At 49.1% G+C, this 25,238-nt stretch overlaps 1 protein-coding gene across 1 annotated transcript in view; it reads right to left on the bottom strand.

Moving 5' to 3' along the window:
* THUMPD2 (THUMP domain 2 tRNA and snRNA guanosine methyltransferase) overlaps positions 1-25,238 on the bottom strand; it is a 315,452-nt gene that overhangs the window by 23,502 nt on the left and 266,712 nt on the right. The window contains exon 9 of the mRNA XM_085612078.1: positions 8,565-8,676. Within this exon, the coding sequence (XP_085468204.1) occupies positions 8,565-8,676 (112 nt within the window). The remainder of the gene's footprint in view (positions 1-8,564; positions 8,677-25,238) is intronic.

The following is a 25,238-nucleotide window of genomic DNA, read 5'->3' on the forward strand; positions in this document are numbered from 1 at the left end:
AATAAGTGAGTTGGTGTGTGTATAACTGTATAGATGAGCAAGTGGCTGTGTGATTGACACTGGGTGAGTGAGTAGGTGTAGGAGTAGCTCTATGGGTAACAAAGTGTGAGTGGCTGTATGGGTGTATGAGTGGATATATTAGTGAGTTGGTGTATGAGTGGCTGTATGTGTGACTCAGTGTTTGTGTGTGTAGACCTATGAATCAGTGAGTAGTGTGTACGTACTGGTTGTGTCAATAGTTTTGAGAATGGTAGTGGGAATGTTGGAGTGGGCGAATGAAAGGTTATATTGGGGTGTGAGTGGGTTTGAGAGATTCTGTGGAAGATGTAATTTGAGAAGTCAAAAGTGATGCATGAGTGATGTAATATGTGAGGTCATAAGCAGTGCATTATGGGGGTCCGAATTACAGTTAGCTCACTGACTATAACTGCTGGATTTCTTTGTTTTATTCAGTGAATTTTTAAGGTTTTTTAAAAATGCTAAATCCTCACTATGATGTCCCTGTAGTGTAACCTAAGGTTTTTAAATTATATTTTCAATCTAAACTGGCTCTATAAGAGGTATTTTTATCAGCTTGTATTTTTTTCAGTGGATTAATAAGCGTTGTTTTTTTTCTTTACATTTTTTTAATTCGCAACGACGTTGTGATCCCCGTAGACATGTTGCAAAAACGGAAAACAAAAGCAGACATTCAATGACCACTAACACAGCCAAAAATAATATGTAAAAATCCATTCTGAACATTACCCTACACATATTACTATATACATTCTTCTTTAAAAACATGTTTAAGACCATTTCGAGGGAGGAGCCTAGCGCGCAACCAAGATGGCCGTGTAGGTGCGAGGCTCCCGAGGACCTCCGCAACCTCCTACGTTTATCCTGTCTTCATCCTGCATCGGTTGAGGGGACTGTGTCGGTGAGCCTGAGCCGAGGTGGTACCCGTTTCCCGTTTTCGAATCGGACCTCGGGTGCCGGAGTGAGCACCGATTGAAGTTTGCGGCCTACTTCTCTCCTGACCCCGGATTCGCGTTTGGGGGCGACCCGGTGGCAAAGTGAACAACAACGGCGGGCTGGGCCTGGCGAGTCGCGTACCCCGCACTTTCACTTTCACTTTCGCGCACCCTTGCTGTCTTTGCAAGTGGGATCGCGGCGCTCTTTGTGTTGGGGTGGCCTCGCTGGGAGACCCTGCCTGCCTGCCTGCTGTGGCCCGCTCCGCCATCCTGGGGTGGCCCCCCGGAGCTCGTGGCCTTGATTGCTTGCTTTTTACTGCGTGGCTGGTGAGGGTGTGAGACCCGCGACGATGGCCACGAAACAAGATGGAGATCGGGTGAAGGCCAAGTCGACCCGGCGTGGCGCCGCACATCAGGCCAACATCATGGACCGCTACACCCTCCCGAAGGGATCTCCCGGTGGACCGCACAAGTCCTCTGAGTGCCCCCCGGATGCCCCGGATTTGCCCACAGATCTGACTCTGCAAGACGTCATGGGCGCCATTGCTGAGATGAAGGCCTCGGTGGGCCAGCGGTTTGACACTTTAGCGCATAAAATCGACGCGGTCCTCGTTGATGTCAACCTGGTGAGAGCTGATCTCTCGAAGACTAACGACCGGGTCGATTCTTTGGCCCACACCGCGTCGGGCCTCACGACTGAGGTGGCGGCCCTTCAAACGGAGGTACACCGGCTTCGTCAGGCGAGTGCGCTCATGGATCGGCGCCTGGAGGATTCCGAGAGCCGGGCCCGGAGGAATAATATCCGCATCATCGGAGTACCTGAGGGACGGGACGAGTCAGCGGCGGATCTTTTTGTGGAGGACCTGATCACTACCCATCTCCAGCCTCGGGGACTGAGTAAATTTTTTGCCGTGGAGAGGGCTCATAGAGTTCCCGGGGGAAGGCCGAAGGTCGGAGCCCCTCCGCGGCCTCTTATTGCCCGTATTTTTAATTTTCGGGACAGGGATGCGATTCTGCAAGCCTCCAGACTGCAAGGGCCGATTAAGCTGGAGAACATGGAGGTGAACTTTTATCCTGACTTCACCCAAGCGGTCCAGAAGCAGAGACTGAGCTTCTTGGGCGTCAAGCGGCGGCTTCGGGACATGAACTTAAAATACGCCATGCTCTTCCCGGCCAGGCTGCGGGTGGAGGTGGATGGTCGCACTCACTTTTTTGACCGTCCTGAAACGGCCGGGGACTGGCTGGACACTTTGTCTGGGGGTCGGGATCGGGATGGCGGGGGGGGGGCTGCGGGAGGAGAAGGCCCACTGGACCGGGAATGAGGTGCTGATACTGGGACTCACTCTGGACGAAGATGCTGCCGCTTTCGGCCAAGCTTAGGGTCTCTCGTTTTTTGTACTTGTTCTCCCTCCTTTGTAGGTGGTGCGGGGTCTCGAAGGGGTACTCTTTCCTCCTCTAGGGGGTTTACCTAGTTTCAACTATATAGGGGCGACAGGCACACTGCAAGTTGGGGGGCTGTTTGGGCTCATGCAGGGGTGCAGGGAGGGGGGAGTTTTGTTGGGGCGGTTGGGTTGGGGTGGGGTGTTGTTAATTTGTACCACAAGGCAAAAGTATCGTCGTGCTATTCCCAAAGTGCTCTCGGGGGGACGAGTGATTGCTTTCGTTTATGATGGGGGGTAGGGGACTGAGTCTTTTGTCCTGGAACGTTAATGGACTGGGGGACAGGATAAAACGAGGTGTGGTCCTGCAGTTCCTGAAACGAATTTCACCTGACATAGTTTTTGTGCAGGAGACGCACCTCATTGGCAACTCCTTTCGTGCTATGAACCGACGGGGCTACCGCCTTCTGGCCCATTCGGGCTTCACGTCTGGTTCAAGGGGTGTGGGCATCATGGCCAAGACCTCGCTCCCGTTGGAAGTTGATGAGGTGCTCCATGATGACAGGGGACGTTACACGGTTCTGGTGGGTAGAATGGAGGGCAGAGTGATTATTTTTGTTTCTGTCTATGTCCCGCCAGGGTTGCAGACGACCACCTTTGCGGATCTGGGGCGCCTCCTCCTTGGCCTTCCGGAGGGGATTCTGGTGGTTGGGGGGGATTTTAACGCTGTGGTTTCCGGAACTGAGGACCGTCACCCCCCTAGGGATCTCCCCCGTGCCCAAGCGTGGTTGTCTGGCCTCTTGGATACCTTGGGGCTGGTGGATTGTTGGCGTTTGAAACATCCTACGCAGACACAGTACACCTTTCATTCCGGGGCCCATGGCAGTCTCTCAAGGCTAGACTATGTCCTGGTGCCGGCGGCGCATGCGGGGAGGATCGGGGAGGTGCGCCATTTGGCGCGGGGTATTTCAGACCACTCCCCGCTCTTATTGCACTTCGATATTCTCCCGAGGGGAGAGGGTAGGGTGGTCCCGATTAATCCCTGGTACCTGCGTGACCCCACCATTCGCGCAGAGTTGGTTAAGTCCCTTAAGCGATATTTTGACGATAATGTGGGGTCGGTGTCATCGGCGGTCTCGCTATGAGAGGCATTTAAGACGGTGATTCGGGGGGATGCCCTGTCCCTTATTTCCCATTCCCGGAGGCGCGAGCGGGAGGAGGTGACCCGTGTTGAAACTGAAATAACTGAGTTGGAGGACGACCTCGAATGTGGGGGGACGGATGACAAATTACATGTTCTCCGACTCAAGCAGGCGGCCTATAAGGCCCTCGTCACGGAGGCGGCCAGGGGCCTCAGTAGAGAGCAACAGGGGAGACTGTATGATGTGGGTGATAAGGCTGGGAAATTGATTGCGTGGCTGGATAAAAAGGAGAGAGCGAGTCGAGTTGTCCCGTCGATTGAGAAACTGGATGGTGTGTGTGTCACTGAACCGGAAGAAATTGTCGATTGCTTTGCAGAATATTTCCGTGGGGTGTATTCCCCGGTGTCCTCCCGCTCGGAAGAGGATTCCCATGCCCTGCTTAGGGATATCGCGCTGCCTTCCCTTTCGGAGGAGGACAGAGTGTTGTTGGACGCCGCCCCAACCTCTGAGGAAATTGCCCTCGCCATACGCTCGGTCGCTTCCGGCAAGGCCATGGGTCCTAATGGTCTTCCCATCGAATTGTACAAGCTGCGACCGGATACGCTGGCGCCGCGTCTCGGTGCGATGTTCCTCGCGGCCCGTTCGGCGGGTTCCCTCCCGCTAGACCAGCGTCTGGCTACTATCGTGGTTATTCACAAGGAGGGGAGGCCGCGGGACCGGGTCACGTCCTACCGGCCTATTTCGCTGCTGAATGCGGAGCCCAAAATTCTCGCCAAGGTGTTGGCTAATCGGCTGGTTGGCGTGGTGTGCGATTTGATTCACCAGGATCAGTCCGGCTTTATCCCTCATCGCAACACTGGGCTTAACCTGCGGCGCTTGCATGGGGTGCTCGCGCGTGTCCCGTTTATACGGGAACCGGCCATTTTGGCATCCCTGGACGCCACTATGGCGTTTGACACACTTGAGTGGCCATATATTTGGGCGACACTGGCGAAGTTTGGGTTTGGCCCGGGATTCATCGGTTGGGTGAAATTGTTGTACTCTGGACCGCTGGCGCAGGTGGTTGTGAACGGTAGAGTGTCGGCTCCGTTTGAGCTGGGCAGGGGCACGCGGCAGGGCTGCCCATTATCACCGCTCCTCTTCGCGCTTGCCTTGGAGCCCCTGGCGGAGTGGCTGCGGTGGCATCCTTCTATTCGTGGTCTCCGATGGACCCCCGAGTATGAGGACCGCGTATCTCTTTACGCTGATGATATTCTTCTGTACCTGGCTTCCCCACGTAAATCACTGATAGTACTGGTTGATGTATTGCACTCATTTGGCCTCAACTCCGGCCTGGTCATCAACTGGGCTAAATCGTGTGTGTATGTCCTCTCTGGGGAGGATCCTATCCTTCCGCTGGGTTGTCCTATCCAGATCGCCCCGCGGGGATTTAGGTACCTGGGTGTCTTCATTACCCTGGACGCGGAGGCCCGATATAAACAGAACTTGCTTCCCCCCCTCCAGCGCCTGAAGGAGGACGTCGCGCGTTGGAGGCGCTTGCCGCTCTCGCCGCTCGGCCGGGCGGCATTGTTTAAGATGATGTCGCTGCCACGTTTCCTGTACGCTTTGCAGAATACAATGGACGTTGTCCCGGCGCGCTACTTTCGCGAGGTGGAGAGTTTGCAGCGCCGACTGTTCTGGGAGGGTAGGCCGCGTATCGCCCTGGCGAAGCTGACGCTCCCGTGGTACGACGGGGGGGTTGCCCTCCCAGATATCAAGCGATATTACTGGGCCTCCCAGCTGGCTGCGATCAATCACGGCCTTTACGGGCCCGCCCTAAACCCGGCCTTTGAGATGGATAAAATGTTACTGCCGGGTGGTGACTATAATCGGGCGCTTTATTCTAGCTCGCATGACGCGCGGCTGACGGGCCCCACGAGGGTCATGGTATGGGTGTGGCACACGGCTAACGTGGCGATGGGGTGGAAGGATCGCTTGACCCGGGCGACGCCACTATACGCATCTGAGCGGCTGGGCTCCCTGTGGACCTCGAAGGGCTTTGAGAAGTGGGACATGATAGGCATCAGCAGGGTGGGCGATCTCTGGACGAGGGGGGGATTCAAAACGTTCGATGTGCTGCAGACAGAATTCCAGCTGCAGGACAGGGAGTACTTTCGATATATGCAGGTCCGTCATGCGTTGTGCTCCGTATTTACGGACGTTGCCTCCATCCCGGAGTACTCCCCTCTGGAGGATAGAGTGCTAGATGGGCATGTCCCAGACGGCACGATTTCATTAATTTACAAAAAGCTCATCAATGACCGTTCGGGACTGCTGACCGGCCTTCGTGAGGCGTGGGGGGCTGATGGATTGGAGCTGGATGACGAGGACTGGGTGTCTGCGGTGGCCTCCCCGAAAGAGGTGGCCATACCGGCCCGCCTTCGCTTCGTCTAGCTCAAGATACTCCATAGGGTCTATGTTACGGGGCCGAGGCTGATGCGTATGGGCTATGCTGTGGACGGGTTGTGTAAGCGTGGGTGTGGTTCTTTGGGGACCTTTCTCCATATTTTGTGGGAATGCCCGGAGGTGGTGCGATTCTGGCGTGGTGTGCATGAGGTTTTGCAGGTAGTTACGCATGTGCCGCTGTTGCCTGAGGCGAGGAGATGTCTTTTGAATGTATGGGAGCCAACCGACTACTCAGTGCCGCAGACGTGGTGGGCGACTCTGGGATATATGGTGGCCAAACGTGACATTGCGCAACTGTGGGGTTCCCAGAGGTCGCCGACTGTCTCGGCGTGGAAGGACAACATGGATTGGTGTATGTTTCGGGAAAAGGTGGTGTATGTTGCGAGAGGTAAGCCTGGGACATGGGTGAAAGTATGGGGCCCCTGGAACGCCTACCGTGGGGGAATCTGTACCCCGCAGCTACTGCCTGATCCGTCACCGGCCCCGTCTCCTTAGCCTGTTTGTCTTCCCGGTTCTGGGCAGTGAGTCTACTTAGTCCCCGTCCTGACCTATTCCCCCCCTCGATATTCCTATGGATCAGTGGGGTCCCCCCCCCTAGGGGAGCACATGCTGTTGTTTCCGACTGTGGGTTGCCTTGTGGACTTGTTTTTTTGTTGTTATTCATATAAAAATGAAACCGTCGTGTGGGGTCCGGATGGTGTGGCTGCCAACGCCTCTTTCAACTGCTGTGAATTCCCTTCTGCCGCAGCGTGCATTCTACTGTCTGTATTATATGCTCCTTCTGTTTGCTAGCGGCCGGCCTGAAGGTTGTAGGCCCATCTTTGTATATTTTTGGGATTCTGTAATAAACGGTTTTAAAAAAAAAAAAACGTGTTTAAACTCATGTTTTTGTACTAAGTTTCTTTAAAATACATCTTGCAGACCTATTTTCCATTTTTGCGGTAATTCAGGACATTTCGATGGCATCGTTAACGGCGACGATTGCGCCTTTTCCATAAAGTGTAAAACATATATATCCACACATACTACAGTATTTTACACACTAGGGGGTTCTTACAGTATTTTCTAAAGTCAAGTTTTAGGAGAGAGTCTCTATAAAAACCATCCCTAAAAGCTATTTTATCTTTTTGGAGTGAATACGAAAACTGCAATGACGTCTGTAATCGCTAACCCCACAGACATGTCACGAAAATGGAAATCAAAAGCAGACATTCAATGACCAACATATCCAAAAATAATATGTAAAAAAATCCATTCTGAACATTACTGTACACATTGCTATATACATACTTCTTTCAAAGCATGTTCAAACTCATATTTTTGTACTAAGTTTTTTTAAAAACCATCTTTCAGACATATTTAGCATGTTTGTGGTTATACGCAACGTCACCGTTAACCGCTACGGTAGTGCCTTTTCCATAAAGTGAAAACACACATATTACAGTATTTTACACACTAGGGGTTTTTTACTGTTCACTTCAAACTCATGTTTTTCTAGTGTATTTCTAGAACAACTGTCTCTAAAACCTATTTTCTGTTTCTGCGGTGAGGCTGGAGATAGCAATGACGGTGGTCGTCGCGAACCCCGCGGTTACGTCGCAAAAGAGGAAAGCAAAAGCAGGAATTCAATAGCTACCACCACATTCAAAATGTATTACTATATAATTAATTCTAACGATCACAGTAGATAACTCACAATATAAATAACTCTTTAAAAAGATTTATCAAAATCTCAATATCAATGCGTATTAATGATTCACTAATATATTTGTATATATTTCCACCAATATTCGCGATGACGTGGATAGTCATGATGTACCCACAACGATATACGGGGGGCACACTGGCGTACGCAGCGTCGTTGCGAATATCGCACACTATTAGAAAAATCAATTCGGATACATAACTTGTATCACCAACACCCTCATTCCTCAAACATGGGTTCAGAGCACCTCTTAGCTTTTTCAGAAATTTTCAGCCCTGGGAACCGTTCACAAGCAATAAAATGGCGGCTGCAACTTTCTGTTCAGGTTCCGTCCAGCCAATAAGAGCATTCCCACTGACGAGTGCATTCGTGACAAATCACAAAACTACAGTGAACTATCTGCGGCTAGAGATATCACTATAATTTTAAACTTACATTCTTCTACTACTGAACGGACTTGCACCAAAAAACAAAAGGCACTTCCTTGAACCAAAATCTACCTCCCTGCTAAATTTGGTGTAAGTCCTTTCCACAGATCAGGCTGTAGCAGGTTACTATGGAAATTAACAACACAAACGCACCCTTATTTCGTGCTCCAAATTCTCGGTCCCCAGTGCACGGCTCACCCCCAACTTTCCATGACAACAGAACCTACCTTGACACTTTTGGGGGAAAATTTCATGAAGATTGGTCAGACAACGCCAAAGTTCTAGGCAAGTCAAAAAATGCTTTTCCTATGGAAACTAGGTGAGAACTATTCCTACCTACTGGCGATGGCCAGTAGGATGGATAAATATATCTGCCATAAACTACTACATCTTTGCCAAAGGGTACTAGAGGCAATTGAGTAAGAAGTGCTGCAAGCTAAAAATTTGCATATCAAATCAAATTCTTAACCAACATCAAAACAATTATGAAATGTGAAACCACAGAGACCTACCTTTCCATTTCGTGTAAAATGCCTGGTAAATCCTCTTTTATGCTTATGAACTTTTTACCAAAAGGAATGTCAGAAATTATGATGTCCACACTTTCTGAAAGCAGTGGCAACTCTGCAAAAAATAAAAAAGCATTCGATTATCCAACAGTAAAAAAACCTTAACTACAGAACTTGATAGGCCGCTTAGTAATCCAAATAAGTGTTGCACATTTATATTTGTTGAGAACATCGCTAAAAGCAGATACTAATAAAAAGTGACCGGGCCAAAAATGACTATGGCTTAAGCAACAACTTATCCCCCAAAAAATGCAATTTTTAATTTAAAATGAATGAGGTTTTGAATGATCTTTCAGTTAATCCTAATCAGAAACACAAACCTTGCACCATTTTCACAACACTTCTCCAGATATTTGGTTCTATTTTAACTTGTTCCGCAACCAGGCTGGCCTACTCGGTCCTGAAGGTAATTACTTTTTCTTGTAAATAACAAACAACCTACTCACCTCTGGTAACTCCTTTTCTGGACACCACCTAACTAAAGATTCTTCACCTTGTGAGTACCCCAAACTGGATTCAGATACTTTTCAATAGCAATTCCCTGATGCATCCGTAGGTGGTGTCATGGGGCTCTGCATTGAATCCATCCCTCCTCAGATGTCATGTCAGGGCCACAATATTTGCTCAACCTCTGTGAGCTGACATCATTTCTTTCGGAAATGTGTCCGTGCCCTCAAAAGCATAGCCAAGAGAAATCGAAATATGCCAATGTGTGAATTTCTAGAGTGGTACATTATTAATGGACTGTATGAGTTCCTTCCACTGAACATGGAGGGGGGTGGGTTGTGAGGATTCTGAGGTTAGACAGTTTCTATCAGAACAGGAGTGTTAGTGAAAGGAGCTGTTGTTCTGATAGAGAGTTCAACCTAAGATTCCTCATCTTGCGAATAGATACAAAAGCAGTACCTCCCCAGGAGGTAGTTTTGTGGAATGGCTCAGACTAGGCCTATTCCGACCCACTGGGCTATCCAGGCAGTTGTGCTTCATGAACGTGTACAGGAATGCCCACGTTGCAGCCTGGCAGATGTCAAGAATTGGTAAACAGCTCACCAGTACAGTGCTAAGAGCCTTAACACTGGTAAAATGAGCATGCACGCCTTCTGGCGGCTGCTGTTCAGCTACCCCATGGCAGATCTTAATGTATAAACAAATCAATCTGGAGATGGTTCTCTTTTGCACCGCTTTTCAATTTTTCGCTCCAGAAAAGCCCACAAAAAGTTGCTTGCCGAATCAATTTAAAAGCCGGAGGCCCTCTAAGGATCAAGACAGAGGAGGTGTTACTCGTCCTTAGAAGGGTAATGTGGAGGTTAGAAAGCTGGTAATGTGACAGATTGCCATATTTGGAATGGAGCGACCATCTTCGGCAACAATGCTGCGTTCGCTCAAGGACTAACTTGTCCGGGGGAAATGGATGTATATGGTTGGAGCACAGGCAAAGTCTGGAGTTTGCTCACTTGCAAGCAGATGTTATGGCAATGAGAAACTCACTTTTTGGTTAGCCGACGGAAAGAGCAGCTGTGCATTGGTTCACAGGGCATTCAAATCATGTATGTGAGAACTAAATTAAGGTCCCACTGCAGCATCACAAAAGGTGTTGGTGGGAATCAGTGGCTCAGCCCCTTAAAGAAACGCATCACAACTGGGGATTTGAACAGGGATGGCTGATCTGGCAAATGAAGAAGGCTGAAAGGGCCGAAAGATAAACTTTACCTGTTGCCCCAGCAAAGTCTTGCTGGCCTAGAGGTAAAAAAAATCAGGATATTGGTAGTTTGGCCTGTAAGGGGAGTTGGTCACAGGAGGAACAAACTTCTCACAGCATCCCACATTTAGAGTTTTGGTGGAAGAACGCCTGGCTGCCAGGATGACACCAACCACTTCAGGAGGAAGATTGAAAACCATCAATGTAGCCATTCAAAGTCCACACAGGGAGGTGTAAGATGTGCAGACTCAGGTGTAAGACTTGTTTCTGCTGTTGAGACAGGACGTCCTCCCGAAGTGGCAGCAAAATCGGTAGACGGGTGCAAATGGACAGAAGTTTCGGGTACTTCCCTATCCTCACCAAGTACGGGGCCAGTAGGATGATCTGGGCCCAGTGTTCGGGATTTTTTAAGTACTCTGGGTAAGAGAGGTAGTGGAGGAAACAGGGCCGTTTCTAGGTGTTTTGCCGCCCTAGGCGAGAATTGAAAAATGCCGCCCCCTCCCTTCTACTTTATTTGCAATTTGGACCAGTGTGTCTGTCAGTGTGTCATTGTGTGTGCGCGCGTGTGGGCTTCGGTGTCTGGAAAAGTGTTTGTGTATGTGTCGGCGTGTGTGCGCGTTTTTGGGTGTGTCTGCAAGAATGTGTGCTTAGGTGTCTACAAAAAGGTTGTGTGTGTGTGTGGTTTGTTTAGGTGTCTCTGTGGGGAGTTGTGTGTGCTTGGACGTCTACAGGGAGTTCGTGTGTGGTTGCGTTTGAATGTGTGTGTTTAGATAGGGAGATCGTGTGTGTGTGTTTGGGTGTCTATAGAAGGCCTCTGAACCCCGGTGCCAATGCTCCTGCTGCACTAATGGAGGCTACGGCTCTGGTCGGTGCATCAGATTAACGAAGGAACTGAGATTAGAGAAGGTTTAAGCCTGGATAATCGCTCTGGGCCTACAGCAATGGAGTACTGTTGCTGCAGCACCCGGTTTCACACTGGCTACATTAGGGACAATTTGATGCACACGTACGCACGTACACCTCCGCACCAGTCAGACGTGCGTACATTCACAACTACAGATACAACCACATATACACACATTAACACACACTGGCCACCTGTGAGAGAATTAAACCATGTCAATGTCCTGAAGAATAGACTCAGGGAGCCACTCTAACGCAGGTTATATAGTGAGTTGCGATCCAAATCAAATGGGCACCAGGGGCATAACGTAGGCCCCTCCAAGCGGGGGAGGGGGCACGGTTGAGGGAGGGGGCTCGACCTCCTTGGGTCCCCTTTAGAGACAACACCAATGAATATCTGTGAGATATGGGAATCTCAGTGCAGTGGCCCCTCACCACATTCTTCAGGGGGAGGCATTGTTTTGCATTACGCCACAGGGCTAAATCTAAGCATATATCCTCCAGCCAAGGTTTATTCTGATCAGGTGTCCTTTATATTAAGCAAAGTTTTGACTAGTGCCCCCCAACCACAGGCACAGATGGGCTAAGTATTCCTAAACACAGGCTAAAGCCTCGCCGCGGGTCTATGGGCACAGACTTAGAACCTGCTTGTAGGTGCCAAAACAAGCTAAATAGAGTAGACACCCCCAACCAGAGAAAGCCAATGAATTATCCCCCACCAAAGGCGAAGTACGTGCATTTATTACTCTCCACAGGAAATTCTAGCCACACACTCCTAAGTCTGAATTTGTATCATTCACACCTATGAACTGTGGGCAGCACAATCATCCTGCATTTCCTCTCCTCTATATGCTATTCAAATATTACATTACGTCACAACTTTGCCGTACAGAGATAACATAACATCTCTTCTCGTCCGCTGAGTGCTTATGCACCAACGTTTTGCACAGCCATTAGTTTTTTTCATGAGCTGCACTTCCTCTATGTAATTCGTTAGTCATCACCTTCCAGAGGAGCATGCTATGCACGTAACATCCCTCGCGTCCCCATGGATGCCGTTCATTAGCTGGGTGCCACAGAAGTTGGTGAGCTTATTTTCCCTGCGGGAGAACAAGACAGGCAGCAGTCTCCAAACGCAGAGTCCCCAGTCTAACCTCCACCCAGCGCTAGATCACGTCCCTCGCCTCACAGCCCCACCACCTCCACGCAAGCCGCTTACCTTGTGCATCCCCTCCGCTGGTCAGCACTGCGATGGCTTTACCGGAGCCTGAAAGATTCTCAAAAAACATCTTGTCTGGCTGCACCACGATCGTTCCGGGTCTTCCCTAACAAGGGTAGTTAGTTAAAAGAAAACACTTAGAAACTATCTGGCTCTTGGCCGACCCGGATCCCACCACAGCCTCCCCCGGTACCTGCTGGGCCTCAGACGGGAATTCTCTGCCTCCACCGGTCGCGCGTGCACGGCCCCTGCCCGTGGCGCCCAAACGTGACTTCATGTCAGGTCGAATTGTAGAAGGAGCAAGGCGCTACCAATGCACTTTCGAGGTCGAAGGCCCTTCCGATTCCCAAACTCATGTTTTTTGCCGCCCTCCACTTTTGCCGCCCTAGGCGGCCGCCTAGTCTTGCCTAATGGTAGAAACGGCCCTGGGAGGAAAGGTGTACAGCAGTTCCGAACCTCAATGCAGGTGGAAAGTGTCTTTCAGGGACTACTGGCTTGTGAACTCCAACTCGCGTAAGCTTTGACACTCTGACCTCTCCTTGGTGACAAATATATTGATTCCCAATTGCTGGAAAATGCCCTGTCTTGACTTCGAGTGTAACTACAGTTCGGGATCTGCTAGGAAATTGTAACTGAGTGGCACCCCTAGCACAGGACCTATGAACTCACACTAGTATTCCCCTGAAGTGCGGAGTCCCGCAGGGCTCCTCATTAAGCCCCGCGCTTTTTAACGTCTATATGAGGCCTCTGGCTGAGGTAGTTCGTCCGTATGGAGTCAAGATCATATTCTATGCGGACGATACCCAGCTGGTGGTCTCATTGGCGCATGAGGCCTCTCAATCACGATCAGGGGGACTTACCGATTGTCTGGAGGAGGTGAAGACCTGGATGACTCAGTCATCACTAAAACTTAATGGTGACAAAACGGAGCTTATGCTCCTGGGCCCTGCCGACCCTACGTTTTTTAATTCACTGTGGCCCCCCTGTCTAGGTCTCCCCCCGCCCCCGAAGGATAACATCAAAAGCCTAGGAGTATGGCTGGACAGGAATCTCTCACTCAACACCCAGGCCACTAAGCTCTCAGCCACTTGCTTTGGAATACTCAGGACACTGAAGAAAGTTCTTCCTTTGCTCCCAATGGAGGCAAAGCAGATAGCCATACAGGGCCTGATACAATCACGGTTGGACTCCAACAACGTCCTATATCTGGGCGCACCAGAGTTCACCTTAAAGAGATTACAGCTGGTACAAAACTGTGCCGCGCGTACTCTGCTGCAGATTCCTCGTAGATTGTCAGTAAAGGCGGCTCTGATCAATCTTCACTGGCTCCCAGTGCGTAAGAGAGTCTCTTTTAAAGCGATGTGTATCGCCCATCAGGCTTTTTGGGATTCGGGTCCTCTAATCACCCGTGATCTAGTAAGCCAGTATCACCCAGGTAGAAATCTGCGTTCTAGTCAAGCCTTCATGGCAGCAGTCCCCAGAGTCACAAGGTCTAGATCTGGCGGAAGGACTTATGCCTTCAATGCCGCCAGGATCTGGAACTCCCTCCCGCTTCACTTGAGATCCAATCCTGATCTTGCTTCCTTTCGTAAACAATTAAAAACACACCTATTCAACTCCGTTTAATTCATCTCAGTTTGCTTTTCTTCTGGCTCTCAACCTCTTTACCCTTCATTGGTTCCTTTTTAGCGCTTGGACGCCTCAGGGCAGCAATCGCGCTGTTATAAATTCACTTTACTTACTTACTTACTTACTGCTCTGTTTGCCGCACTACCACATGGCGGTCATGTTGTCCATGAGCACCAGCACCCATTCCCCTTTGATGGTTGGGAGGAGTGCCTTCAGTGCCAAGCGACTCGCTCACAACTCCAGCAGGTTGATGGTGGAGTGCAGAATCCTCTGATCCCCATCTCTCCCAGATGACCTCCCTAACACAACAATGATGCATCTGTCATGATCATCAACTCTGAGTAGGTGGGGGGGGGGGGGGGGGGGTCTGCCGCTGGGCCAAATGTGGTCAAGCAACTCCCATTGCAAATATTTTGCAGTCGTGGCTGACACCTAGATGGAATCTGACAGATTCTCCTGGTGCTGAACCCACGGAGACTTCAGAACCCACTGCAGAGCTCACATGTGCCCTAGTGATCCATTAGAATGATGCAGGCGGCCAAGAGGCCCAGAAGCTTGAGTGACGCTCTCACTGAAACCCAGGCCAAAGGTTGAAACATCTGGATCATGACCCGAATGTTCTGAACTGACTGAGGTGGAGGAAAGGCTAGGAAGAGTAATGTATCTAGGATGGCTCCGATGAAGGGGAGTCATTACAAAGGAGTCAAGTTTGACTGATACACTGATGAAAAATCTCAGTGGTTGCCAGTGGATCAGCCATAATCTGGGGTGGCTGATAAATGAGGGAGACTCACCTTCAGCAGCCACTTAATGAGGTATGGGAAGACTGGTATTCCCAATTTCCACAGATGGATTGCGACCACCACCATCACCTTCGTGAACACCCAAGGTGCACTGGAAAGGCCTAAAGAAGTAGGGAAAACCAAAAGTTCTGCTGATCCTCTTGAAACCACAGGTAACGTCTGTCGGATTACAGAATGGGAATGTGAAAATAGGCATCCTGCAAATCCAATGCCACCATCTAGTCTCCTGGTTCTGGGGCAGATGGAACTTGGGCCAGGGTGAGTATGTTGAGCTTGTCCTTCTGCAGGAAGAAATTCAAAGGGTGCAGATACAGTATGGTGCGAAGACCTCCATTGATTTTCGGAATCAGAAAGTAACAGGAGTAAAAGCCAGTCCTGAATTCTGCTGCCAGAAACCTCTCTGCATCTCTCTTGGCCAAGACAGCTTGAATATCTCCCAGAGTATGAACAAGTGGTCCTTCAGGAGGTTTTGTATTGTTGGTGAAATTTCCAGGGGTGGAATAAGAAGGGTAGGGAGTAACTGATGCATGATTTGAAGCACCCATTTGTAGGATGGAATGCTCCTCCATTAGGGAAGATGAAGAAGTGATGCAACCACTCAATGTGCGATTCTGTGCAACCGAGAGAGACTTAAATCGGTCTTGTGCAGAAGGTGAGGAAGGAGGGGCTGGGGTTTGGGTGGATTGCTGCCTCTAGTAGCATGGATCTCTTGCTCTGCTCCCCTTGCTTTATCACGAAAGGACTAAGAGGCTAATTGTTGTTGAGGCATGATCTGGCATGGTCTTTGCTGCTACCCTCTGCTAAAGCCTCCAAAGGGGTGCAATTCATGTGTGAACTGCTTAACTGGCAGAGCAAGGCTGTGGTATAACCAGGCTCAACTTACTTAAATCTCTCTATGGTTGAATCAGCCTTCGCTCTGAAATGGCAAGACACACCAAAAGGCATGCCCATCAGCAATGTCTGGACATCATTTGACAAGCAAATATGGAGAATTCAGGTGTGGTGCCGAAGCACCACACTGGTTCTAACTGCCCTACATTGACATTCTGGCCAGAATGTAGGAATTACTTCATTGCATCCTGGAAACCTGTACTGAGGCATTCGGGGTTGGCCTGAGGTCAACAGGGACAGCTAGTGAGATGTCAGTCACTCTGTCGCACAAAGCATGCAAACACCTCCTCAAGAAGGAGCTGGTATTGAATGACCTGAGGGCAAAGCTGGCAGATGAAAATGTCTGCTAGGCAAATGTCTCCATGCGTTTCGACTCTCTGTCTGGTGTGGTCAGAAAAGCTTTGGGGCTGAGGCGGCTTGTAGACCACCAGGCTCTCTATAGTGAAATGTTGTAGGAGGAAATCCAGATCACAGGAGCAGGCCTATGCTGCCTTAACATTTGCCTATTCACTGGAGAACAAGATCCTGGCTTTGTCCAGGTGCCCCGCAGCACAGCACATAAGTAAGACCCTCACTGTGACAGCAGAGGTTCTTGGCTGGTTTGCTCTGGATTTAGGACCTCAGTAAATACCATTTGTTTTTAACCCTGTGGTGGGCAAGGTGAGGTCTAAAACGTCTGCTTCCCTCCTTATCACTGTGGTGAAGCAGGCGGATTCCTGTTGCTATAGCCTGGTTTGGGGAGGATAGACAACTATATGGATAGGTGTCAGAACTGCTTTCAGAGGGCCATGGGGTAGGCAGAAGCAACTGGGCCCACCCGTGGAGGTTGAGGCCTTTTACTCCAATTGTACCAGGCCCTGACCCACTATGGATTCTGAGCAACTGGGCTAAGTAAACCCTTCAGCACTTGACTCTCAGTAGTAGCGTGGTCCGAGCAGCCTAAAGCTTCCTGGGGGTGGGAAGGGGATACAGGGAATGAAAATGGACTCACAACTCAAAATACGCACAGCAGGAGAAATAGATTATTGTCCAGCCAAAGACACTTTTATGAAAAAAAAGAAACAGATTTTTATGTTACCGCTGACAACACAAAGGTAATAAATATGACATTCACACACAACTACACAGTCCTCCTGAGGCCAGAGCTCTAGCGTTTCGTAGGCAGTTCCCTGTGCCCCACTCCGTCTTCACTCTAGTGTTCGTGGTTATTCCCCATTCACTTTAGGCAAAATGCAGGGTAAGACCCACTAAAAGTCTCAAGAGTCCACTGTGCATTTTTAAAAAAGACACAGTTTTTCAGCTCCGCAGCGTTAATTATCAGCAAGTTCCAAAGGTTCTCAACTGCTCCTCTTTGCAGGGTAAGTCTCTGGCTCCTCCCATGATGGTGGGGTGGGGTGGTGATACATAGCTTCTGGTGCAAATCCCTTGTCTCGGGCAGGTGCGCAGGGTCCCACAGCAGACTCACTCCTCTCAGCAATGACTCTGACCAAATCATAGGACTTGTTTCTAGTGCCCCCCCCGGCATAAAGTGTCACTGTATCTTCATGGTACACTGGCTCCGACCAGATCGGCAAGTGAACTCCTTTAGTGGCAACCCCTACTGGCATACAAGGTAATAGCTCACATTCAGCACATGAGCTTCGACCCTTATGACATGCAGTATTCTCACGTCGGCCCAGCCTGCCATACAGGTCGCTGTTCCTCACTAAGAATAGACAATGGCCTGATCGGAGCAACAATGCACATGGCTCAATCCATGGCGGCCCTGCTAGGACTATTGTATAGTCAAAAGTGTTCTAGCACAGCAGCACTCTCTAGCAACCACGTTCCAGTGGGGCCGACTTCTGTCTTAACCTTACCTGCAGGATCAGAGCTTCCGGAGTTCCTGAGCACACCCCCTCTGTGAGCACTGGCATGACAGCAGCTGCTTCAGGCGAGTTCACTGCACCTGGCCCAGGTGTGCTGCACTCGACGATCCCTAGGTTTTCATATGCGTTCGCACACACACGCAGGTACCAGATGCTCCTTGGGGCTTATCCTTGCAAGGCAAGTCTTTGGTCTGTCCCATGGTGGGTGAAATGGGGGTGAGGGGAAGTAATGCGAACTTACTGATGTGGATCCCTCATCCCAGTGCAGGTGCACAGGGGTTTCCACGATGACCTCACTTCTCTGGCGACGTTCCGGATCAGGTCACACTTCTTGCTAGTCCCAGTGATCCCCTCTGGCATATGGGGGTCACTGTATCGCCACTGTACACGGGCAACGACCCGATCAACACTGCAGTTGCCTGAATTGAAACTATTTCTGGCATTAGGAGTTGCTGGCTCTTCACTGTGAAATGACTATGGCCCACTTTACGGTGGCCCCGCAGCACAGTGTTGGTTATAGCTCACTTTCCGGTGGTCCTTCCTGGCATACAGGGTCGCCAGCGCCTCACTACACAAAGACTCCAACCCAATCAGCACAATGATATCCACGGTTCACTTCACGGTGGCCCTCTCCTGGCATACGTGGGTCACTGACTCTGTCTTGCGCAAAGGCAATGAACTGATTGGTGCAGCAGTTGTTTCCTCACACCTCACTCAGGGAATACATCCTACCAGGATCTCGCTCCCTCCAACGCTCTCATCTTTCTCACAGGGTACACTGGTCTCGGCAAGCTGGCAGGCGCTCCCACTCCCTGGGTGATGTTCTTTCACTCAGCAGGGAGATTAGCAAGCCTTTGCCCCCACTCCTGGTCACAGACTGAAGTCTTGCACAGCCTCTCCTCGCACAGCCCAACTGGTTGCTTGACAGTTAACAACTTTTAGGGTTTCAAGATCCCCTTCTTATAGTCCATTTCCAGACACCAAATGTGAAAAAGTCTTTCAGGTTTATGTTGGAGGTCGGTTTCTCTTGAAGTGCCCACTCTTCAGCCCTCTCTTCCTTTTGAAAGCAGTGTGTCACTGCATGAGCAACTCGGAAGCTGAAAGCCCCACAAAACAGTCCATGGGAGTGACTACAGTTCACACCTGGGTGTCGGAGCCACAGCGATATGTGTAGCAAAAGGTTAGGCAGGGTCTCAGCCCTACTCTTTAGGATTCCCTTATAAGCCCAATCACCTTCCTGAGATGTGTAAAGGCCCCTTCTTTGTAAATTCTCTCTGAATCAAGGAGTACCCGTTGAAGTTTATGAAGGAATCCTGGATTTCCCTTCTCCAGTGTGTTTCACCCAGCTTGCAGAAATGCACCCATCTGTCTTGGGGATTCCTCTACCTCCTCTCCTTGTTTTACCATGCAGCCCTCTTTCTCCCAAAATGGAACCCACAGTCTACCATGTATTTTGCCATTCACAGGCACATATAAACCCAACACATGCATTTACCTACACACACTGCAAAGCACTGTACCCTTCATGTACTGTACCATTCATAGGCACACATACACCCAAGTACATGCATTCAACATGCACAGACTGCCCTACATCTTCGACGTACTATACCACTTACAGGCACACTTACAGGACCACATTCATCCAGCACATGCATGTAACATGCTTGCAATGCACAATACTGCATGCTTGGTTTAACATGCTTGCAATGCACAATACTGCATTATTAGTTTATTGTACCCTCCGCAGGCACACATGCATGTACACCACTCATGTGCTGTTCAGCACTTCACAACAACCCGATGTAGGCCAAGGGTGAGTTAAACACACAGCAGCTGAACTTTGAATGGGTGAGCCTGTAGGCCTCACTCCAGTGACACAGGTTAAAAAGGACCTGTTCACTCCTACTGATCACTGCACGGCAACCACCGCACGTGCGCTGCTTAGCTCCTTGTAAAGGTAGTAGCCTTTTATCACTATGAGGGTAGCACATTTGGTGCCCCTCATGGTCCAACAAGACCACAATGCGCGAGACAGGCCAATGTCATGGAGCATGATCCGTGTTTACCTAGGACAATAAAAAGAGCATTAGGGATCCAGACATCAGTACAGTTGGGGCACTCAGGGCAGGGGTGTATGTCAGTTACCATGTGTGAGAAGTTGGCCTGATATATGCTGTCCACTAGTTCTAGTGGGCACCCTGTATCAGTCCAAACAACCCCTTATTGGTATAGGTTAAAGACAACCTTTATTGAAAGCTATCCTAGTGGTAGCTATGGAGAGCAGCCTTCAGGCTAAGTCTTGAAGGAATGTAAAGCAGCTTGTTTTACCAGTCTATAATCTCTTGAATGATCAAATGAAAGGACAACCACACCAGGTATATATTTAAAATATATGTATTTAAGATAAAACACACCCCTCTAGTCTCTTTATGAGGCTAGAGTTCGAAGTACTTAAGTTACAAGTCAGTATTCAACAGTAATAGCACAAATACACGTTTGGGCCCTAGGGGCATACCAAAACATATATCACAAAAGTGGAATAAGAACCACGACTGAACTAGACAAGGCCTAGAGCCTGTAGAATCGCTGGGACCCCAAGGAACCACCCAAGGAAGTGACACAGGGGACCCACGGGGACGTGTGCAGTGTGAGAACACAGTCGTGGGTTCCTGTTAACTTCTATGGGCAATGTCGCGGTTGGAAATTTAAAGATTAAGGACACTTAGAATGGACTAAGGACCAAACCCTTTTGGACTTAGACAGTTCTAGGGCTAGCACCCACGGGAGCACCGGAGTACTCGTGTTACCTCACCCAGGGAAGCCGGGTGCATAGGTGTCTTTTGGTGTCGGGCGCGTCGTCGATTTCAATGGAAAGCTGCTCAGGAAGTGCTGCTGCCGTGAAGAGGAGAAGTCTGGATCGAAGATGGAAGGAACTTGAAAGCAGAGGGGACAGAGTCTGGGTCGCTTGCCAGTGACCAGGGGCACGATGGACCAATGCCCACAGATGTCGGGTGCTTCAGGTGAGTTGACGGGTGTCTTGACTCTTCAGCCACGAGGTCCAGGAGGCGCCTATGACTACCAGGAGCTGGACTCGAGCTGCCCCACTAAGTCTGTCGAGTGTGGCGGTGTCAGAGACCAGATTGGACCCAACAAGCCTTGGCAACAGCAAGTCTCTTGGGAACAGAGAAAGGACTGCGGTTCAGACCAGCAAGTTCTGAGGGACTCACCCAGCGAGGGTAAGTCAGGGCACGTCTGAAGCAACCAGAGAAGCACAATCAGAAGAGGAGTTGCCTTTGTGTGGACCTACTAGCCAACGGGCTAGCGATCGCGAAGGAGCCTCGAGCGTTCGCACTTGAAACTGGCCCACGGGTCACTTGTGGAGTGGAGGCCAGCAATCTTCGGTGCAGGAGGTGCTCAAGGCTGGGGCTACACGGAGCCCAAAGCACAACTTCGAGGAAGACCAGGAAGATGCTGTTGCTGCAAAAGATCACGGTGTCCAGGGGTCATGGTTCCACGTCACCCACGATAGCCACGGGCTTCAGCTTTGCTGTGGACTCAGGGTAGCCTCGGGGAAGTTTGGAAATCCACCTCTGATGATGCAACTGGTTTGAACTGGGTTATGCACAGGGACACCTTGTGTGCCCCAGGCAGTGTCTCAAAAGCATTCTCTGAATGCACCCACCCTGCCCCAATACACATCTGCCTGTCTGGAGAGGTGGTTACACCTCCCTGTGACAGGAAACCTATTGTCCAGGCCTCCCCTGCCGGAGTTTCGGTCAGCAGCAGGAGGCCAGACCCGTGTCTGTGGCATCCATTTTGTGATGCCAGGGCTTTAGAAAGTTTTAACCGGGCAGACCAGTGTGTACATGTCTCTCCCTCTAGAAGGGTGGAATGCTACCCTCACTGCCAGGACTGGCGGGGGGGGGGGGGTAGTATTCCAAGGTGTTTGACACCAAACACAACATGTTTTGATGCAGCCATTCCAAAGTTAGCATTTACAGCGAGGTTATAATGCACTTAAGAGTATATGGTACGGCTGTATCACAGAACAGCCATAAGGAAGTATTTCCGAAAGCTGCAGAGGGGTTCCGCTCATGCTTGGGCACTCTCTCACACAAAACCAAGCACTCTGCCTTCAGGATTGTCAAGGCCTGCCATAGGAGTGACTTAGAGGGTTATATGTGTCTGTATATATAGGTGAATATAGGTAGCCTATACCACTGTAAGGGGTGCAAGCACCACCTTACCCAGGTTGCAGTAGCAGACCTGTGGTGTCATTTTGGAGTGCTTCCCAGGGGTGGCATAATACATGCTTCAGCCCCTGGTAGGCCTCTGAGGTACCTATGCCCTAGGTACATAGCATACCATATACTAGGGGCTTATAAGGCACTCCAGAATCCAATTAGAAATGTACCTAATGTACATGGAAACCATTTTAGAGAGGAAGCAGCTAGGCTGGGGTCCTGATTAGCAGGGCCACAGCCAGACTAAGGTCGAAAAACAGTGAAACACCACCAAACGCAGGGACATTAAACTAACCTTGACCAATTGAGTCTTCATGTTCTAAGTGGAAATACCTAGAGAGTCCATTTGCATTGGCATGGTTACTCCCAGGTCTATGTTCCACTGTAAAGTCCATCCCCTGTAGGGAAATGGACTACCCAAGCAGTTTGGGGTTTTCACCCTTCATTTGTTTTAGTCATAAGAGGGGCTTATGGTCTGTCTGAGCTAGGAAGTGAGTACCAAACAAGTATGGCCTCAACTTCTTCAGAGCCCAAACCACAGCAAAGGCCTCCCTCTCAATGGCTGACCAACGTTTCTCTCTAGGGGTCAGCCTTCTGCTTATGAAAGCTACTGGCTGATCCTGACCTTCATCAATCAATTGTGACAGTGCAGCCCCTACCCCCAATTCAGATCTATCTGTTTGGACAATGAACTTCTTGGAGTAATAAGGACTCTGTAGAATGGGAGCAGTGCACATGGCCTGCTTCAGGTCATCCAATGCCTTTTGACAGCTAGCTGTCAACTGAACGTTTTTGGGCATTTTTTTAGAAGTTAAGTCATTTTCATTTTCATAAGGCTTTATTCGGAGCTTAAACACAAAGTCCATAAAAGCACATACATAACAATAAAAGAAACATCATATTAACAAAATGATCAAACTGTTAAAATACTTTTAAGAAACATTAGAAAAACTGTTTAAAATATCATACTAGGCCTTGCTTTAATGGCTCGAAGAAGAAAAGTGGCAGTAAAAAAGCAGACATCAGGTGTCGGGTTAAATAACAATTTCATAGTATCTTTTACTGTCCTAACTCCATATTTCTTAAAAACAGGTTTTAAAAAAGCTGAGCGAAAATTGCCATAAATCGGACAGAATAATAAAAAATGCAAGGTGCTTTGAGCAGTAGTATTATCACAGGGGCAGGGACCATTCGGGCGTTTTTTGATACTTGGAAAAGCCACCAAATGGTGGACAATCCCAAAACGAAATCTTGTCAATACGAACCGATGGGATGGTCTGGTGACAAAACTCAGATATGGTTGAAAATCCATCGTCTCGCAGAAACTATCATAGAACAAACAGGTAGATAAATTACCGTTGTCCCTCCCACGCACCTCTGTCTTATGGCTCATGAAAACAGATTTCATTTCATTTTTAGTCAAACCCGAAACTGCATAATGATCCTCTATTACATTAAGACCATAGATCTCCAGGAAACTACCTGAAACAAATTTGACCCATGGAATCTTTTGATGATTATCAATAGAGAAACAGTCTTTGATGATAGCTCTATTTAAGGAGGTCTCTTCCTTTGCCCAAATAGCTCGCCACAACAAAATAGGTCTAAGGGCTACAGAATCTTTAAGATGTTGAATACCAAACTCCCTGTGCACCAGATCGGTAGAAAGCGAAGTGGGAAGACACAGGAGTCTTTTTAGGAAGTGGTTTTCCTCCACTTGTAGACTACCACTAAAAGAATGCCCCCAAATACCAGCACCATAGAGAGCTATAGAAAGACACCTCATTTGATAAATTTTCAACATGTCTTTTATCCGTTTATCCCCAATTTTAGATGCGAACTGAAACACCCCATGTGCGCATTTCGCCATCCTCACTCTGACATGGTTGATCTCACTGGTCCAACTACCTGACTTAGAAAATGTTATACCTAGGTAGTTAAAAGAGTCCACCGTTTGGACTTTAACCCCATCAATAAAAAACGAATGCGGTTTTTTACAGCTCTTACCACATTCCATAACAAATGTTTAGTTTTATTGATCTTCAACTTCCTTTCCTTAATGAACTGGGAAAACCTGTCCATTAGGCGTTGAAGGCCAATGGGGGTCCTAGATAAAATAACGGCATCGTCCGCATAAAGTAAAACTGGGACGTTGAAATCAAGGGTTTTGGGGGCGTCAGCCGCAACGGCCTTTAAAACAGAGTCAATCTCGTTAATAAAAAGTGTAAAAAGTAGAGGGGCAAGCACACAACCTTGTCTAATTCCACGTCTAATAGGGAACTTAGAGGTACGCTCCCCTTCCGGGCCAAAGCGAACACTAGTTCTAAGGTTAGCGTATAACCGGGCCAAGAAATAAACAATGCCCTCGGGTGCCCCCATTTCCAATAATTTCTCCCATAGGATCTTATGGTTCACCATATCGAAGGCACTGCTCAAATCTGCAAAGCAGAGGAAAAGAGAACCATTCTTGGCCTTCGTGTACTTCCCTATGAGAAGATCAAGGTTGAGGCACTGTTCTACTGTCCCTCGACCCTTCCTAAAACCGTATTGGGAATTGGCTAATATATTATTTGAATTGGCCCATTCTTCTAGTCTAACCAGAAGCACCCTGCTCATAATTTTCACAGAGGAATCGAGGAGGGAGATCGGACGGTAGTTCTTAGCGTCCCTCCTCTCCCCCTTCTTATATATGGGGATAATAATAGATTCCTCCCAGGTGTTTGGGACTCCATAACGGACCGCTGCATTAAATACATTAGTTAATATCGGGCCCCATATCTCTGGTTCTTTTTTGTAAACATCAATGGGCACTCCGTCGGGCCCCTGGGCCTTTCCTCCCTTACTAACAGAGGTGCAATCCTGAACCTCGGAAATTGAAATGTCTAAGGAAATGACAGGCCAATCCCCACCCCCGACCTCCAAAGATTTATCCGAGTCAAAAATCTCGGAGAAGTGGGAGACCCAGTTATCTGCACTGACATTGGCCGTCAGTTCAGGCATCTCCTCGCTCTTAAGAAAGGGACTATTAACTGTTGCCCAGAAAAGGGAGGAGTCAGAAGTTTCAGCCGCCTGGTCTAGCTTGTCCCATCCCTCCTGTCTCAATTCGGCCTTCCTTTTTTTGACTGCGGCCTGATAGGTGGCTCTGAGCTCCCTAACCAAAGGAATATCCCTTGGTTTAGCTACGAGTGCCTCTTTTAAACCTTTGAGGGCAATGGTGCTAGCGTGGTCGAACCACCCCCTTTGCCTGCACGTCTTCCCCTTAAGAAGCCTAGTAAATTTGGCCTCAATAATGAGATTAATATTTGTAAACTTGGGTACTATTACATCCGTTAATACTTGACTTTCTAAAATGACGGCA

Source organism: Triturus cristatus, chromosome 6, assembly GCF_964204655.1.
Source record: "Triturus cristatus chromosome 6, aTriCri1.1, whole genome shotgun sequence".
NCBI lineage: Eukaryota > Metazoa > Chordata > Amphibia > Caudata > Salamandridae > Triturus > Triturus cristatus.